Genomic DNA, 19,162 nt, shown 5'->3' with positions numbered 1-19,162 from the left:
TCCCTGTGCTATTCTCCTCCGTTATCATTTTTAAAAAAATATTTCATAACAGTACCTTATCTGGCCAGCTTTAAATAGCTTGCATTCTTACGATAGGCCTTTACAGTATTGTGCTTCTTTTCGCCCTTTATATAACTGTACCCACTGTTGGCCGTTAGCCCTTTATACAACTGTACTGTACTGTTAGCTATTAGCCCTTAGTATGACTGTACCCACTGCTAGCCAGTAGGCCTTTATATAACTGTACCCACTGTTAGCCCTTTGTATGGCTGCTCACTGGAGCTGGTGGTGAGTTTGGTTAAAAGCCTATTTCCGTAACCCCTTATACCTAGACAATGTCTCACAGTTTAGGTGCATGTTGTCTCTAAATCTGAACTGGTGACATCAGAGAACACCTCCATGTTTAATCAGGACTGAAAAATGAATGTCTACACAATGACATGCTACTAAAACCATTTATTGCCAAGGTGCACAAAAAAAACATATTGATCCCTGATGGGTCTCCAGAAGGAAATATAAGAAGTGCCCACTCGACTTTTTAAAAGTGTTTACAGAAATATGTTGCCTACCTAGCCATTCCTGATATACTGGTAACAAGTTGACTTGTGTTTAACTTGGTTATTTAACCATGTCAGCAAAACATAATGAAATAATAAAAATGAAAACATTGAAGTGATACATTTGTAGTACAATTTTGCATTAGTTTCCAGTCAATACAAACTCACATATAGTTTGTGTGGTTCTGTCTAGCCTGTGTTTCATGGGTTCTTTACTGTATGAGCAAATCTGTGTTTTTCTCCAGTCTGATGAGGTTTGGTGTTCCGACTCCATGTCTGGTTTAGCTGGGCTGTGCACGGTGGGGTGGGGAAGGCCTGGTGTTTCTCACAGATTGCTTTGGGTGACCGGGGAGGTGAACGGGAACGGGTTCCTGTGAAAGCGGGGTGACGGGAGGTCCCTCCTGACAGATCAGGTGGCTAATTGATGCTGGTGCCAATGATTGGGACACACGGGGTCGCGTTACCTGAGACTTTGCCAACAGAATCCCATTGTAGCTGAAGTCCTAGGTGCCTACAACAGTGTGCTGTTTATTGCATTGACGTTGGAATGTCGGTGTCGTGTTTCTCGATTACGCCCGTGACATGTACATCCTGGCTGACCAAACGAACAAGCTTTTTTATTCTGCGAAGCAGCACGCAACACTGGTGCTGAAGGAACATTACCATGGAAAACTGCCCCTCATGTAGGCCCATTGTCTGGAAGTTGGGTAATTCCACCGAAATCAAGCGTCACATATTCACCGGGTCATTCACGTCTGGAATTCACGAGGACTTGTTAGTTTTGGAACAGCTGACTGACTTTTCAAACTCATTAAGTCCTTTGGTCCTGCCGCCCAACAGGAATTCCATTAAGCATTTCCTTCCAGCCAGGTTAATCAGACCATTCTTCTCCTGCATGTACTTTCTTGCTCTCTGAGGTGCTTTGTTTCTGCAGGTGAAAGCAGCCAGAAGTAGAGGGTGTGGGTTTGTAATCAGGGAAATGCCGTTGGTCAGCATCCTGTTGCCTGGCGGAAACACTTGCCGTCAGGCCATTATCATTGTGGCCACCAGGGGGTGCCAGGAAGTAGAGTAGAAGTTTGATGACTTTAGTTTAGCGCAGGCGTTGGCAATGAGAGCCATATTCTTTTCTGGTTTCATGCCAAATTCAGGCCTTAATTACTCAATTTGCTTGAACAATTACACCCTCTGACCATCTTGTTAAGTCCATGAATGACAGCCAAGAGCTGTTCATGTGTCCCTATTCTGTCATCTAGTCTATACAGCCAATTAGCTAATTTAGCCCGGATAATATGTCGAAACAAACCTAAATATACACTGGCCTTCCAGGACTGGTAATGCACTCCTGGTAATGCATGTAATCCACTCCTGTTTTAGCTTGCTGTACATGATACATTTCACCTTTTTTTTACCTGATTAAAAAACAAAATATTTTCTTATATAAAAGAAAACATTTGTATATTAAAACTTTTGGTTTGATTTCAGTTGGAAAATGTGTGTTAGTCATGCATTTTGGTTTACAGTTGATGGTTTTTTATCATACTTTTTTGCAGGGATCTCAGCTCTTGTCTGGTTATAAAAAGCCTCAATCATCATTCAGTGGCTTCCTCTCCATGAATAGACCAATGTTCATATGATATGATAATGCAGAGACCTTTATACATGACGTTTAATTTTAGAAAAAAGAACAATAGCATACAGCTACTGCCAAAGGGAAGGTCAATGTCCTGAAGCAGCGTTACTTTAATGCTAAGCTTGCTTTAATGCTAAGAAGTGATTGATTCTACAAATGATGTACTATATAGCCATTGAATGAGTTTTATTTAATCATATTATTATTTAATCGTATTTCCTTAGCTTTTTGGCATGTGCCTCCAAATTTCGGCTTGCCTTAAAGGTACGATTTTTGTGCTCAAACATTGTTACAAGACCATTGTAAATCCCTTCCTATCATTGAAAAAGGCTCACTGACATGTTGACTCACCATCTGCCTGTGTTTGTATTTTGGGTTTCAAAATATACAGTTGACAGCCCGACACTGTACCAAAACATTGTATAACTACAATAATTTAAGCTCATTGGTTGGAAATTGGTTCTAATTGCCACAGCCAATGACGTTTCAATGTCAACACGTTACAGAGAAAGGGGAGGGATAAACAGTGTTGTGGTTTGAAGGTATTTGTTGCTGCTATTCCTCTCTTGACCGTTAGAATTCCAAAATTACCTATTGTACCTTTAAAGTCACAAAAGGCTTCATTGTTGTCTAACCATAACCATCCAGTCAATGTTTTGCTGTTTATCTTATCAGTTTAGTTCCTGAGTAGAGGATTTTATTGTGTATCCCATGGCGAACTCTGATCTTATCAGCAAAGTTTATCATAATCTGTGAACTCATGTTGTACAGTAGTCAGAATTTGTGAGTCAGGAGTTGTGGAAGTTGAGTGCCCAACATTTGAGCCCAACATCCTTTGCTGAAAAAACTTTCTGGCAATGTTTTTCTCCATATATTGCAACCAAATAGATTTTTTCCTCATTTTTTATCACACACAAATACAGGAATTCTGCACTGGTCTTCTGCTGGTTGAGCGAGTGCTCCGGTTACCTTCTGAAGGTAGTTTTAAAAGGTAGAACTTCTTGAAAACAACATGTCTCGTCTTTTTTGCCCTGCACGTGTATTCCCAATACACATGATACCTTGTGCAAATAAGACAGCTTCGGAGTTGCTGTAAGGTGTATTTCTTGACTTTGATGGAGGCAGGCTACTGACTCCGATGATCTTCAAGTCTTTATGCTAAGCTAAATTGAACCAGTGAATGCACAAAAATGAAAATTAAATCGTCTCGTCTAAGTCTGGCTAAGTCGGAAAAAAGCTATATTTTTTCCGAAAATATTGGTGTTTTCCTTTAAGGATATCTGATGTTCTGCTCAGGGTTGTGCTGTATGTGTGTTTGTGCTGATGAGGGAGACAGGAAGTGCCGTGTTTCCTCCTGTTTTGAAAACAGAGCCTCACTCTCTGCTCCACACCGTCCTGCACCTGTGGGCTGCCCCTCCGCCTCGTCACCTTTCGCCCCGATAAACTTTCCCCTCTGGTGCTGACCCCCAGGGGGCCTCAGACCCCCACTCCCTTTACTTACACACATTGTCTGGCCTTCCTGGAAGACAGAAGGGGGGGATGGAGACGGAGCGATAGAGAGCATTTGGGGACATGTTGCTTCCCCAGTCTGGCCTGTGATTCGCTAACCTACCCTGTGTCGTGTGTGATTCACTTGCCTGCTCTGCAAAGTGTGTAATTCACTAGCCTACCCTGTGTTGTGTGTGATTCATTAGCCTGCTCTGTGCAGTGTGATTCATTAGCCTGCTCTGTGCAGTGTGATTCGCTAGCCTGCTCTGTGCAGTGTGATTCGCTAGCCTTCTCTATGCAGTGTGATTCATTAGCCTGCTCTGTGCAGTGTGATTCACTTGCCTGCTCTGCAAAGTGTGTAATTCACTAGCCTGCTCTGTGCAGTGTGATTCGCTAGCCTTCTCTATGCAGTGTGATTCATTAGCCTGCTCTGTGCAGTGTGATTCATTAGCCTGCTCTGTGCAGTGTGATTCTTAGCCTGCTCTGTGCAGTGTGATTCGCTAGCCTGCTCTGTGCAGTGTGATTCTTAGCCTGCTCTGTGCAGTGTGATTCGCTAGCCTTCTCTATGCAGTGGGTGATTCAGTTGCCAGCCCTGTGCAGTGTGCAATTTGTTCGCCTTTATATAGGAGAACGTCAGTGGTTATCCCAAGAAGGAGGGTGCCAAACTGGCTCATGCTCCTTCCCTATTTCAGCCAGTCTCCTCACACCCTGCATTATAATGTGTGTCAAAAGATGCCATGAGGAACCCATCAGGGGCCAATCACCAACATCGTTAAACTTACATAATTGATTTATACGAATTTTATCATGAAAATGACAGAGCGGGGTCAGTTATGCAACGTCTTTGACGTCTTATTTTCTGGGGGGGTCTTTTGATGTCTTTGTTCTCATTATTTCTGTGAAAATGGCATGCCACAGCTGGGCATGTAACATGTGGCTTTCTTCTGGTCCGGCTGCCTGAGTTTGAGCTGCAGAATATAAAAGCTGCGATGTCCCAGTGCAGTGTGTTTTAAATCCGGCTGAGATGAAGAGGTGCCTGCTGTACATCAGGCCCTCGGCGCTGTAATCAGTGTTGAAGTGGGCCTAAGCTGAGCAGTGGTTAGGCTGCGCTCTGTACTGAAGCTGTTGGCACCTCCTTTGTGCTTTCACCTCCTTTGTGTATTCTGCTCTTGTGCTTACATTTGCCTTCTCATTGGGCAGTCCTGTATGCTGCTTACCTGATTGGCGAGTCTTGTTTATTCATTTTAAATGTGTATGCATTCCCCACAGATGTGCAATGTACATTTTAGCTAACTGGTAGCAATTCTATAGGCACTGTGTGCCTCAGACCATGGCATTGCTGATCTTCTATACCCCCACCCCCCCACCCCCCTCAACCAATGGAGACCTCCCCAGCTTTTCCCTCTCAACCTCCTCTCTCTCTCCTCACCATTGGACCTCCCCCTCTTTGTCTGCATTGGAGTATTCTGTTCCTGGCAGTCATCCCGTTATGTGTACAGACACACACACACCCCCACAGAGTCCCCAGGTAACCGCATAGTTCCCTAATTCACTGTAACGCAGAGCATCTGAGGTCATGCAAGCTGAATGGTGCACATAGCACCCTGAGTCACATGACTGCAGAGACGCTCTGTAATGGGACAGCAATGTGGGGCTAGGCTCGGTTACCCCAGCAACACAAATGCTTGAGCCGCCGGGCGTTCTGTTGTCACCTGACAACCTATTATCGAAACAGACGACACCTCTGCTGTCCCCGTGAGAGAGTGACAGACTTTAGTACACCTTTGTAGTACACGTGTTTGGCCTGAGAGTAACAGAACTTGAGTTTATCATCTCTGTCCATTGTAATTGAGGGGCGGCCTGTAGCATAGTGGTTAAGGTAAATGACTGGGACACGCAAGGTTTGTTGTTCTAATGCCGGTGTAGCCACAATAAGATCTGCACAGCCGTTGGGCCCTTGAGCAAGGCCTCCAGGGGAGGATTGTCTCCTGCTTAGTCTAATCAACTGTACTTCGCTCTGGATAAGAGCGTCTGCCAAATGCCAATAATGTAATATAATGTAGTCCCTAGATGGGATTACAATGTCCAACATGGGTGACCATGGAAGGGAACCAAAATGGAGGCAGACTGGTCTAAATGTTTCTGACTATTTCTGTTTTAAAAACTTTTTTTCCACACACATAGTAGTGGATTCATGTTCCTGTTAACTGCAGTGAAAAACACGACAGTGTTGAATCTGTAAGCGCTCACAAAAGCCCTTCAAACAAAGTTCCTCCAGTGGTTGAGCACAACTATTTTCTAATTAAGAACAGAAAACTATCTTTGGAAAATCATGCTTTCTTTATTTGACTTGACATTTCCTGTTCTGTTCTTAAATTGCAGTTTGCTTCCTCTGAACCTCATGGCTTGTGGTGTTCAGCCCACCATGCCTTGCTGAGTGGTCACATATAGCCAGACAGTGCCTCCATACTTATGTCAGAGATCTGCATGGCGCAGCAATTCTGACTGGGGGATCAAGAGTGAATGGACTTTCATGTGAATGATCCAAGAAAAATGTGCGGGACGAGTGATTTGTCACACAGACACACACATACACGCATCTCTGCAGTGTGTGTCTCTAACTGTTGTGTGTGTGTCTGTAGTGTGTGTCTCTACAGTGTGTGTCTGACTGTAGGGTGTGTGTCTCTAACAGTAGTGTTTGTGTCTCTGCAGTGTGTGTTTCTGCAGTGTGCGTCTACCAGTAGTGTTTGTTTCTGCAGTGTGTGTTTCTGCAGTGTGCGTCTACCGGTAGTGCTTGTGTTTCTGCAGTGTGTGTCTAACAGTTGTGTTTGTGTTTCTGCAGTGTGTGTCTAACAGTAGTGTTTGTGTCTCTGCAGTGTGTGTGGCTACAGTGTGTGTCTGACTGTAGGGTGTGTGTCTCTAACAGTAGTGTTTGTGTCTCTGCAGTGTGTGTTTCTGCAGTGTGCGTCTACCGGTAGTGCTTGTGTTTCTGCAGTGTGTGTCTAACAGTTGTGTTTGTGTTTCTGCAGTGTGTGTCTAACAGTAGTGTTTGTGTCTCTGCAGTGTGTGTCTCTAACAGTAGTGTGTGTCTCCACAGTGTGTGTCTGTAACAGTAGTGTGTGTCTCCACAGTGTGTGTCTGTAACAGTAGTGTGTGTTTCTGCAGTTCTGCCAGCCTGGAGGATGGAAGCTGTCCCGGGAGAGGAAGCAGCCCTCCTTCTTCACCGTGGTGCTGACTGACATCGAATCTGACCGCCACTACTGCTCCTGCCTCACCTTTCATGAAGCGGAGATTAACCTACAGGTACGTGTGCTTCCAAAGATCAACCTGCCGGTACACACACATCTCCTATGGTAACATAGGGTAGCAGCTAACATAGGGTAGCGGCTATGGGTCTATGGTTTGTTTCTATGCCTACTTTATAGTGACATATTTTAATCCGTCATTATTTCAACATGTTTGAAAAATGACGTATAAAATTTGAAAAATGCTTTCTGCTGTCCATTCTGGCCCGCCCCAATCGACACCTCGGCCCCTCGCCACAGGAGTTCCCCAGGGCTCAGTCCTTGGCCCGCTTCTTTTTTCTCTTTACACTCGCTCCCTTGGCCCTGTGATCACTGCACATGGGCTAACCTACCACTGCTATGTGGACGATACCCAACTCTTCGTCTCGTTCCCGCCGTCTCATACGCAGGTTTCAGCCCATATCTCTGCTTGCCTGAGGGACATCCAGAGCTGGATGGACAACCACCATCTAAAGCTCAACCCAGGCAAGACTGAAATGATATTCATCCCTGCTAATACCTCTCCCCATCTGGATCTCTCCATTTCCCTCGGGGATACCACACTCATGCCGTCACCCAGTGCAAGGAACCTCGGTGTGGTGATGGACAGCAGACTGTCCCTTTCCGAGAACATTGCGGCGGTGACCCGGTCTTGCAGGTTCTTCCTATACAACATACGGAGAATCCGCCCCTTTCTCACCCCCTACTCGACCCAGCTCCTGGTCCAAGCGATGGTTCTGTCCCGCCTGGACTACTGCAATTCCCTCTTGGCTGGCCTCCCAGCGTCCGCCATCAGACCCCTCCAACTCATCCAGAATGCAGCAGCTCGTCTGGTCTTCAACCTTCCCAAATACTCACACGTCACCCCCCTGCTTACTTCCCTCCACTGGCTACCTGTCATGGCTCGCATCAAATTCAAAACATTGGTGCTAGCCTTCCAAACAGTTAAAGGGTCTTCCCCAGCTTATCTACAAAAAATCATCAGACCCTACACCCCTGCCAGACCTCTTCGTTCAGCCTCCACAGGCCGCTTGGCACCTCCCCCTCTCCGAACCTCCACCTCACGCTCACGACTACTGTCTGTTCTGGCTCCACGGTGGTGGAACGAACTCCCCGTTGAGGTCAGAACTGTAGAATCTCTCCCCACCTTCAAGCGCAAGCTGAAGACACACCTCTTCAAGCAGCACCTCTCCCCATCCCTCCCTACCTCCCTGTGAACCTTAATTGCTGTCTCTGTGACTTGCTTTGTGTATCGGTATTTTTAGTTGGCTAGGTAAGCAGTGTTTGGATATTTAACTTTGGTCAATTTTGCTCTGTTTCTTTGTTTCTTTGTTCAAAAAAACAAACAAAAAAAAAACGAATTGGCCCTCGTCCTTATCTTTGTTGTATAGGTAGCAGTTGAAATTGTACTTCCCTCTAGGGTCTTTCAGCGAACTTATCCCTGGTTATGGGTATGCACTTTGTTGTACGTCGCTCTGGATAAGAGCGTCTGCCAAATGCCAATAATGTAATGTAATGTAATGTGAGAGTACCCTGTTCGATGTACCTCATCATATAGATGTCAATCAAGACATTGAGTTGTAAAATCGTTGGCGCTCACAAATGTGTCAGTTTACTTTTAATGGCACATTTTCAAAGTCAGCTGTTCAATCAATACTACCCAAAACACTGGAGGCACCTGATTGGTTAGAGAATAATTTATGCAAATGAGATGGACACACCTACTCTTCCCAACCCAGAATATTTTTTTTCAATATTGTGTAGAGGGCAGGTACGATTACTCAAATGGGATTCTAAAGGGAGAAGACATTCCATAGGGATGCTGGGTGCCCCATTCAGTCAATGCACCCTTCCCATTCTACCCATTGGTTGAGCCCTGCGGTCTGGGGTCAAATACCGACCGTGCCAGTGGCTGGTAGCCCCACAGGGCGCCATATAAATGGCGGTTGCTTTGCCAAGGGTTACGGAGGATTAACTCTGCAGGGGGCGACGTCTCATCGCTCGCTCGCAGACCCCGCTCGTAGACCCCGCCCCTAGACCCCGCTCGTAGTCCCTGCTCGTAGACCCCACTCGTAGACCCCGCTCGTAGACCCCGCTCGTAGACCCCCGCTCGTAGGCCCCGCTCGTAGACCCCCGCTCGTAGGCCCCGCTCCTAGACCCCACTCGCTCCTAGACCCCACTCGTAGACCCCGCTCGTAGACCCCGCTCGTAGACCCCCGCTCGTAGGCCCCGCTCGTAGACCCCCGCTCGTAGGCCCCGCTCGTAGACCCTCGCTCCTAGACCCCACTCGTAGTCCCTGCTCGTAGACCCCACTCGCTCCTAGACCCCACTCGTAGACCCCGCCCCTAGACCCCGCTCGTAGTCCCTGCTCGTAGACCCCACTCGTAGACCCCGCTCGTAGGCCCCGCTCGTAGACCCAGCACCCGCTGCTCCGCCTGTTGGGCTGCTCCTGAAGTCTCCCCCTGACTCATGCAGTGTGACCAGTGGCACTTTCCACTGCATGAGGGGCGAGCATGTCCTATTCTGCCTTTTCTGTGCTCTCCCAAATATCTATAGCGGTGGATCGAATTGGACCGAACTGAGAGAAGAAAAGGGGGGAAAGCAAAACAATTTAAGTCTTTGATTTATTTTACCTCATTTATCGTAACTCCATTAAGCCTTTCCTTATGTTAGTGTTCTGTTTTGTCTCTGGTCCTGTTTTTGCTTGTTCCTTTTTTCTGTTTTTGGAACTATTTTTAGTTTTATGGTAAGTGTGCCACGTGTGCAAAGTGTTCCCACCTTTAGCATGAAATTAACAGCATTCCAGCTCAGAGACTGGCATGCTTTTGGAGCACTTTGTGGTTAGAAAACAGATTGTCCTTGTGGGCTAATATTTAGTTGCTCCAGCATGCTGGCTGCACAAACAAGATCGGCTGAAATCTCCTATAAGTGGTTTTGTGCGTGTTTAAAAGAAAAGCCTTTGTTTAGAATGTGTTGGTGAAATTAATGTCGAGGGATTCACGTTTCCCAGCTGGGATTCAGTTCCGTTATTTTATGCACCTGAAGGCGTCTCTTGAAATGCAGCTTAAGAACTGGTTTGTTGTAAGAATCCGTAACTCTGGCCTTTCTTCCTTGGTCCTGCACATTTTGAGCTTATTTACTTCTTAGAGATGGCTTTTTGTCAAGCATTACAAGTGCCCTGTTTTATATCTCAGCCTGTTTTAGATCTCAGCCTTCTCTCTCATTAAAGACCTTCTTTGTGCCAACACGTCTTCTGTCACTGTACAGTCAGAATGAATTTGCACACGGGTTACTGAATATTTTACAACAATTGCTTAGCTGTAGAAAATGAGTTGATGATTTGTAAAAAATTATCTTAAAATGATAAACATGTTTTCTTTTCTGAATTGCAGTTGTCGGCTGTGCTACTGTAGCCGCAGGCGAGCAGCCCTGCAGTGGAGCCACACACACGCTAGCGCGCTTCCCCTACAGGCCACACAGTGAACTGCAGGACTGTCTCTGACAGCCTGAGCTGTAGCAGCAGGGTCTGAGGGTCTCTACCCCTAAGCAGCATCCCTCTTGCCTGTTGCTCAACGGAAGAGCCCAGGCTTGAACCCGTGACCGTGGAGCCCAGCCTGGGCTCATTGTCAGCGTCTTACCCAATCAGACACTCAGGAGCCTGAATGAATGTGGATATCTAAGTGTTTCTGTAAACCCCAGTCACATTCATGAGAAGTGCTCTGTCCTTTGTTCCCCTTGGATTGTATGGAATATTACTGGGTATTCTTCCACCGGTGACAGGTCCCATTATTTGTAATAGTTGTGTGGTTACTGGCAGTACGATGTGCTTAATGACAGGACGCATTTCATTGTGGTGAGTCAGAGTCCCCCCAGCAGCGTGATAACAGGGCTGTTTTCAGTTAACTCTGGAATGTAAATGAGTTTACTTTATGGTTTCAGAGCATCTAAAACTCACCAGTGACGTTCAACATCCTCCTTAATGGACCTATGTGTTGGCTGTGTGCTTTCCAGAGCTCATTTAGGATGCCAGTCACCGCACAGCCATGTCACCAGGCGGCTGAGTTAGTCATGTAGGATGGGAACCCCTGCACATCAAGGAGCAGAGCTGCAGATACCTGCTCAGATGCATCACCATGGTGCCTTGTAGTTTCTGCAGCACCCACTTTGCCCCCTCTCTTTCAGTGTCTCAGTGCTGCAGGTCTGGGTGTCTGAGTGTCTCGGTGCTGCTGGTCTGAGTGTCTCAGTGTCTCAGTGCTGCTGGTCTAAGTGTCTCAGTGCTGCTGGTCTAAGTGTCTCAGTGCTGCAGATCTGGGTGTCTGAGTGTCTCGGTGCTGCTGGTCTGGGTGTCTAAGTGTCTCAGTGCTGCTGATCTGAGTGTCTGAGTGTCTCAGTGCTGCTGATCTGAGTGTCTCAGTGTCTCAGTGCTGCTGGTCTGAGTGGCTCAAGGTCTCAGTGCTGCTGGCTGCTCCCTATCCCTGCTCTTCCGTCCTCTGTAAAACTTGGCTGGCTGTTCAGTTCTATTCTACTCACAGCAAGCATCGACTTCTGAGGGGTCCGGCTGGGCTATTTTTGTTAGAATTTAATCTTTGACCCAGTTTAGCAGGGAATTCAATTAAAAAAAATAGAAAAATGTGTCTTGCTAAACATTAATTAACATTTTGAAGCATTTATCTCTACACACTTCACTGGTGTCAAAGGCCTGACTTGAGGTTACAATAACATCCCCTACCAGTCAGAGATCACTCTCTGACCAGTTAACAAAGAAATGATTTTCACTTCTGGTATTTAATATGGCAACACTTCTCACATTCAACTCATAGACTGGCGCCACACATTATTTGTAATCTGTCTTGATTTTTTTTCCTACCAACAGTTATTGCCTCTAGTAATATGTGACATTCAAGTTACCCATAGTGATAATGTGTAATAATAAATAGAATAGAATAGAAAACCTTTATTTTTCCCCGGGGAGCTTCCGGATAAATACTAAAATCACTATCCAAAGGAAACCATTAGTTTAAGGTGAAATAATAAATCTCTTTGTAAGAGTTTTATAGAATGATTTCTCCATTTTAGAATGTTCTCCAGAATTGCAAAAATACATGCTTTTCACTATGAAAGTGCATATCCACCAATACAACAAAGAATATGGACAACATAGAATGTTCCAGAACACTTAAAATGTTCACTTCATGTGCTCAGGTGAATGTTGATTGCAGCGACACTTCACTGGCCATTTTAAAAGGCATCTTCTTGTCTCGGCTCAACGTTTTTCCCATAGATGATTGCATAGTTTCCGACATCTCAGCATTATCATGAATGTTGAGTCTCATCACGTCACATCACATTGCATCACTCCCATTTGCTCCATTCATTTGTTGTGGTTCCTGTTGTGTAATTTTATTTAAAAGTGAAAGCTGTCACGGTCAGCTGTAATCTCCATAGCTGGATCTGATCATTTGAATTACACATGATTCATGAGTGATTTAATGTTATTTGTATGATTTATGCCATTGGCGAGGCACTTCTGGGAAATGGCACTTCCTGTCTGCCCATTCTCAGACATCAACTCCGTTGATGGGAAGAATCCCATTGAAATGGAAAATGTTTCCCACGTTTGCAACACTTGTTTCAGATGTCCATGTCCTTGTTTATCTTGTTGTCAAGACATTTTCTAACCTCTGGGCATCTGATAAGACGCCCTTCCTGTTTTGAATATGATATCTTTAATTTCCCTCATTAATCTGTGTCTGCTTAATGATGGTGGGGTGTAATGGTGCACCGTTGGTAGGCCTCTTTGATAGCTCCACCACTGGGACATTCTGCAGAGGTTCTTATTTAGACATGTAGTTGGATGTACATTCTGTACATCTCGGCATGGTTTCTTGGATTTCCCAACATATGATGTACAGTCTGCAAAGTGGTTGTCAACAAGGTGGGAGAGGCCACAGCCTCATGGAGGGGGGGTCATGCACATGACATAACCTAATTCTGGAAATTCCTAGAATTCCGTGAGATGTCTTTTTTCAATGCCGACCCAGAATCTAATGGTTTATTCTGTGTTGTGCAAAGCTGTGCCAAACTGAGGTCTGGAGAGGCATCCTAGGGTGTCCTCAACTGAAATTCGATTTTAAAAAAAGGAGACCGTCTTTCCTTCTTTCGTAGTGTATTTTATTCAGCAGGAGCTATCTGAAAAGCAGCTGATAGAAAAGGGATCATTGCACAGAACAGAATGTGTCATGGGGGATCAGACCCACAGCTGCACCGGGGACCCATATTTGGATTGGCATTCAGCTGCCCTATGCACTGCATTAAACCTCTTGCCTATATTATTTTTTCCCATCCTTACTTCCATCAGGGAGGTTTTCTGATGATTCATCATTCCGTCTGTTAATCCATCTGTCCATGACAGGCATATGTGGAAAGGTAATTGCCGAATTGCCATGAAATTTGCTGTGCACATTCATGTTCCTAAGAGGAAGAAACCTATTGATATTGGTGACCATTCCTCTAGTGCCATCAGAAGGTAAACATTTCTTTTTTTGATCAGCATGTCTCAAAAAGTAGTGGCCAAATTGCTGTGAAATTTGCTGTCGACATTAATTCTCCCAAGAGGTAGATGCCAATTGATTTTTGTGACCCCATGAGCTTTCCTCTAGCGCCACCATTAGGCCAAACGTATGTCGAAAAAGTAATGACTGGATTCCCATGACGTTTCCTGTGCACATTCATGCATGTGCCTTGGCAGTAGTCTGCACTCTACTGAGTGCCTTCTTTCTTGATAATATTTAGTTTGTAGTTCCACAACTAGTTGTTTTTGTATGTTCGGATATAATCCTGGTTTTCAAAAAAAGCACCATGGGTGGGTTTAAATATGCACCAGTGGGATAACAACACCGGACCGTTGTGGTGAAGAAGGAGCTGAGCCGGAAGGCGAAGCTCTCGATTTACTGGTCGATCTACGTCCCAACCCTCACCTATGGTCACGAGCTTTGGGTAGTGACCGAAAGAACGAGATCGCGTATACAAGCGGCCGAAATGAGCTTCCTCCGTAGGGTGGCCGGGCTCAGCCTTAGAGATAGGGTGAGGAGCTCGGACATCCGGAGGGAGCTCGGAGTAGAGCCGCTGCTCCTTCGCATCGAAAGGAGCCAATTGAGGTGGTTCGGGCATCTCATCAGGATGCCTCCCGGGCGCCTCCCTTTGGAGGTTTTCCGGGCTCGTCCAACTGGGCGGAGACCCCGAGGGAGACCCAGAGCCCGCTGGAGAGATTATATATCTCTCCTGGCCAGGGAACGCCTCGGGATCCCCCAGGAGGAGCTAGAATGCGTTGCTGGGGAGAGGGACGCCTGGAATACCCGGCTTTGCCTACTGCCCCCGCGACCCGACTCCAAATAAGCGGGTGACGATGGATGGATGGATGGATGGGATAACAACAGCTGGGATTCTCAAACATCTTCATCTCAAGACCCTTAAAAATACAGTAATATATAATAAATATCCAGCATCCTGGATTATGTAACACTATTGGCTTTGGGATGCATTTTTTTTGTTAAGTAAATCTGAATACATTTAAGGAATATAAAGGACTCTGGTGTTATTTTGCTGAACTTGCTGAACTCTCAAGGAGCACCAGAAAACAGTACAAAAAACTCAAGCTACACTTGAAGTAAAGAGGGAAAAAGAGATATTTTTTTTACTTTTGGCAATAGCTTCCAGCTTCCATGAACTCTTGAGTATTGAGACCTTGGTGAAAGCGAAAGTGAAAGGCACATGATAATTTTAGTCAAACGTTATCAGCCAAGCCAAGCAATATTATGAAACAAGAATTTTTCTCTATTTGTTAAAATTCAGGTTTCTAATAAAATTCTCAGGTATATGTGTCTTTTGTTTGGTGCATTTTTTGCTGACCCAAAGAGCCCTAATTCAATAACGTGAATTATTATTATTAAAGTGTTAAATTAATAAATGAAGGTAGCTTTGTGAGTTAGCTGGGTCATTGTGGTTTTGGGTTGGGTATGGTTGGTCCCAGGTTCACTGCCGTTACCTGGAGCAATGTTTCTGTCTTTCAGGGATCAAAGAGTGTGGAGATGGATGGAGAGGAAGAGGAGGATGAAGAAGCAAGTGCACTAATTCAGCCAGCTGAAGTCTTCACACCCAAAAGTCTTGTTCTGGTGTCCAGGCTGGATTTCCCAGAAATCTTCCGGGTAACTGAAAAATGTGTTTGATTTAACCGTGATGAGTGGATGGTGATGGTGCTAAGATTGAGTGTGTGACTGTCCTAGGTGATGGGCTCAGATTTTGAGTGTGTGACTGTACTGGGTGACTGGCAGGTTGAATACATAGCTGTGACTATGGTAGAACCTATGCACTTGTAAGTCGCTTTGGATTAAAAGCGTCTGCCAAATGACAAAAATGTAAATGTAAAATGTGACTACACAAAGACTCCAGTTAATGGTAGAACATTAGAATGTGGTGCAGTGATAAATGCTTCATAAATGGTTAGTTATTGCTGCTTTATTACTAAATTCTTTACAACTGTGCAAGCAGTCGCTTGCTGACCTTATTTGTCCTTGAATATATTGCTTTCCTTACACTATTCATATTTATTTATTGCTTTGTACTTAGATAATCTTAAGGCATTGGTTTAGTGGGTTAGGACTTTAAATTCATGGACTCAACCGCTGCAGCAGTGTAGAGCTGGGAGATGTAGTCCTTGGGTCCTAAATTCACTCTATAACCAGACCTTATCTTCCGAGAGGGTTCTGGGAAGCCTGTATCTTCTCAGTGTGTTACTGGAGGCCTGGATCTTTCTACACCTGAAACTTAGCAGGAGCAGTGTGAGGTTTGCTTGGCTGCGCAGGTTACAGCTTGGTTAATCATGGAGAATATTAGAGTGAAGCTCTCATATACAGATATGCATTAACAGCAGTAATGTGAACCAAAGTTTAACCATTGTAGTACCTCTAAAGTGTTGTTCAGATACTCCTTGTTGTTTGTTTTTGAGGGAGAGGAGTCCTCTTTAAGATTTAGGAGCTTATACGGGAATTGCCACATGCTTTTCTGTTTTCTTCGATAGAGTCCCCAAAGACTTGTTAAACTCTTAACTACGTTCCTCCTTTCACCAGCGATGAAGGCCAGCATAATTTTAGCAGGTTTTTGTTTTTGTGTGTATTTTAACAGGGTTTGCACTGTGATTTACACATGCTATATATAGCGTTTCCTTGGTTCCCTCAAGTAATGTAATTCATTTCCAATAATGGCCTTAAATGTATGGAAGGTTGTGAAGCTTTCATCTGTGAGTAGTGAGCATGTGCATCGGTGTGTGTGTGTGTGTCATAGCCGTACAGATTGTTGTGTATGGGGGCATATAATACTGGCTTTAATGGCGTGTTTGTGATGTGTGTGGGTGGTTTGCTTGAGTATTTGTTCTGCAGGAGCGGTGTTGTGCCATGTTTGTGCGGTGGTAGTGGTGTGTGTGATATGGTCTGTTTGGCTGGAGTTGTGTGGTAGTAGTGTATGATGGGTGTGTGTAGTGTACAATACTTGTGTGTTGAGTAGGGCTGGGTACTGAAACCTGGTGGCACTATGAAGTATAATTAAAAAATGAAATGGTACTGTTAAATAGTTTTAAAAAATGTCCTTTACTGTCGTCGTTTGCTCTTTATTTTAAAGAAGGTGTTGGTTCAGGCATTGTTTAGACACCGGCATCACTTTAAAAGTATCGTTTTGGTACCAGTATCAGCCAAATACCGTGTGACGAGTGGTGTGTGTAGCAGTGTGTCTGATCTGTCTGCTGTGTGTCCATCAGGGCTGCCTGGGTCTGATCTACACCGTCTACGTCGACAGTCTGAGTTTCCCGCTGGAGGGTCTGGTGGCCGGCCTCTTCACGTGCCTGGTGCCGCTGGCCGGGGGGTCCCAGGTGAGGCAGCGCTAAAACAAACAATTCCTAAAATACCGCGGGTCTGCGAGGGGGCTCCCTGCCCGTCCGCCCACCAGAGGCTGATGGAATTCCACGCCAGGCCTGCGCCAGGGTCACCTGGGGTTAATTTGACACTTGGATTTGTTACTCCAAAAACAGGACACGCCAGGCGCTCATAAATCAGCACGACGACATCCCTCTCTTCCTATATTTTCCAATGCCGCCGCCCATTACCCTCAAAATCGCTCTGTAGTCATAAAACTACAAGAAATGTTTAGTTCTTGCTCTTTCAGAAAGTGCCGTGCATGCATTCAACATACCTATGATGGAAGGTTTGTTCCCCAGCTGAACCTGTGTGATATTACAGTAAAAGGCTGGGTTGAAGTTAAAATAATGAGGATATACAGTGTATGTTAGTCACTGTGGCACTGTTTTTCACCAGAACACCAGCATGTCTAAAGACTCTTCTAGTTCAGTGGAGACCGATCATCCTATGAAAAATCTAACAAAGCAAATGTTTTCTGAAATCCAAGTGTTTTTGCACATCATTTTTCCATGTTTGCTTGTAAAATCAGAAGATTCTTGCCTCATTAAAAGCCCGCACAATAATACCATCACAGTAATGTGAAACTTTGACTTTGTTTTTATTAGAATTGCCCAATTTTATTGCTATTCTTTCCAGCCATACCAAGCATAATGTGCTGATCAAACGGAATGTGAAATCTTAAACACAAATTAAGAAGATTTTCTTCATCTGTGACCCCCCCCCTCCAAATTATTTCTCGACCTTAACTATAACATAATTATTTTCCTGGACAGACCTCTCTGAAGATGGCAACTCTCACTGTTTGTTTTCCCGCATACAGACTGAATTTTCTCTGTACCTCCCAGAATAACAGGGAGTCATGGTGTGCCCTGTCTAAAGGGCCCCACTCAGTGTGAAGGTTAAAATAATTTGATCTGATGCCAGCTTTGTTTTGCACTGCATGCTGGGATATTTAGGCTATGTCAACATCCCAAGTGCCATTCAGGGTGGCCTAAGTCAAAGGGCCAACTTCAAAGGCCTCCTACAGGCCAGTCCATTCAGAACTCTCGAGTGTGTGCTATTCATTTGGAGACATTTTCTCAAATAAGGCCATCCTTATGTTCCATTCTTCAGTTTCTATCTTTTTTCCTATCTTTTTCATTAAAGCAGGTCACTGTCTTTTGGTGCTCACTGCAAATTCAAATGTACAGCCTAAGTGTGGTGTCTCTGTCTTTCAGTACTGTTCACTTAAATGTCGAGATACAGCATTTTCTATTCATCGTTGTTTTCTTGGACCCTGAAAGCTCATGTATGCTATGCCAAAGTTGTCCCTTCCACTATGATTAGTAGAGGGAATACAAAAATAAAGAAAAACACTTGCTGAACTAAGTTATTGAATCTTCGATCCTCAAATGATGATGACACCTTTTACTAAATCCACAGACTGAGATTGGTGTGTGGTGTCTGGCTGAGGCCAGGCACACTGTGGCAGTACTGTGACCTGGCCGTTCTGTTTTATTGTTACAGAAACTATTTTCTCTGGGAGCTGGAGACCGGCAGCTGATCCAGACCCCTCTGAACAGCAGTCTGCCCGTCACGGGGAAGAGTGTAGCTCTGCTGTTTCAGCAACTTGGTAGGTGTTCATACTTTTACACTGCAGCCCCATTAGCCCATTAGCACAACTAAAACACATTCTACAGCTGCCTTTACACCTGCGGCAAACATGCTTATCCAGGAGGAGGAACTTGTTAATAGGATCATTCCAGTACGTCAGCTGGGTAAAAACATGCTTATTAATGATCTGGCGCAAGTGCTGCTCACAGATCTGTAAGTCACTGCTGAGCCAGTCATGATTATAGATTTAAAAACATTTCTAATTACTTTTGAATTCATGGGCAGTTGCATATCAAGCATATGACAGACATTGTTCTCGGTTTGTTGACTGCATGCTTATGTTCCGCAAAACAACAAAATTCATAATAATTTTCAAACTACAATAAACAGTCACAGTTGCGTGGAGAAAGATGAGCTTATTAAAAGGTCAAAGTTTTATTATTGTATTGTTAATGCATTCCAAACAATTATTGTAAAGAGGATTTCTTTGTTTAGTTTTTTTGGAAAAACGGTTATTTTAATGTAACTGTTAAACTGTTATTTAATACGGGGTACTTTGGCAGGTATCTTTCACGAATCATGAATTACATTTGTTATGTTTTAGCTGATGCTTTTATACAATGCAACGTACTGTACAATTGTTTC

At 44.7% G+C, this 19,162-nt stretch overlaps 1 protein-coding gene across 1 annotated transcript in view; it reads left to right on the top strand.

Moving 5' to 3' along the window:
- Nucleotides 1–19,162, top strand: part of LOC133111378 (myotubularin-related protein 13-like) — a 99,493-nt gene that overhangs the window by 32,637 nt on the left and 47,694 nt on the right. The window contains exons 3-6 of the mRNA XM_061221675.1: nucleotides 6,841–6,978; nucleotides 15,029–15,163; nucleotides 16,768–16,878; nucleotides 18,431–18,536. Coding sequence (XP_061077659.1) covers nucleotides 6,841–6,978; nucleotides 15,029–15,163; nucleotides 16,768–16,878; nucleotides 18,431–18,536 — 490 coding nt within the window. The remainder of the gene's footprint in view (nucleotides 1–6,840; nucleotides 6,979–15,028; nucleotides 15,164–16,767; nucleotides 16,879–18,430; nucleotides 18,537–19,162) is intronic.

This window comes from Conger conger, chromosome 15, assembly GCF_963514075.1.
Source record: "Conger conger chromosome 15, fConCon1.1, whole genome shotgun sequence".
Taxonomy (NCBI): domain Eukaryota; kingdom Metazoa; phylum Chordata; class Actinopteri; order Anguilliformes; family Congridae; genus Conger; species Conger conger.
This window is presented reverse-complemented; position numbering and strand designations above follow the sequence as displayed.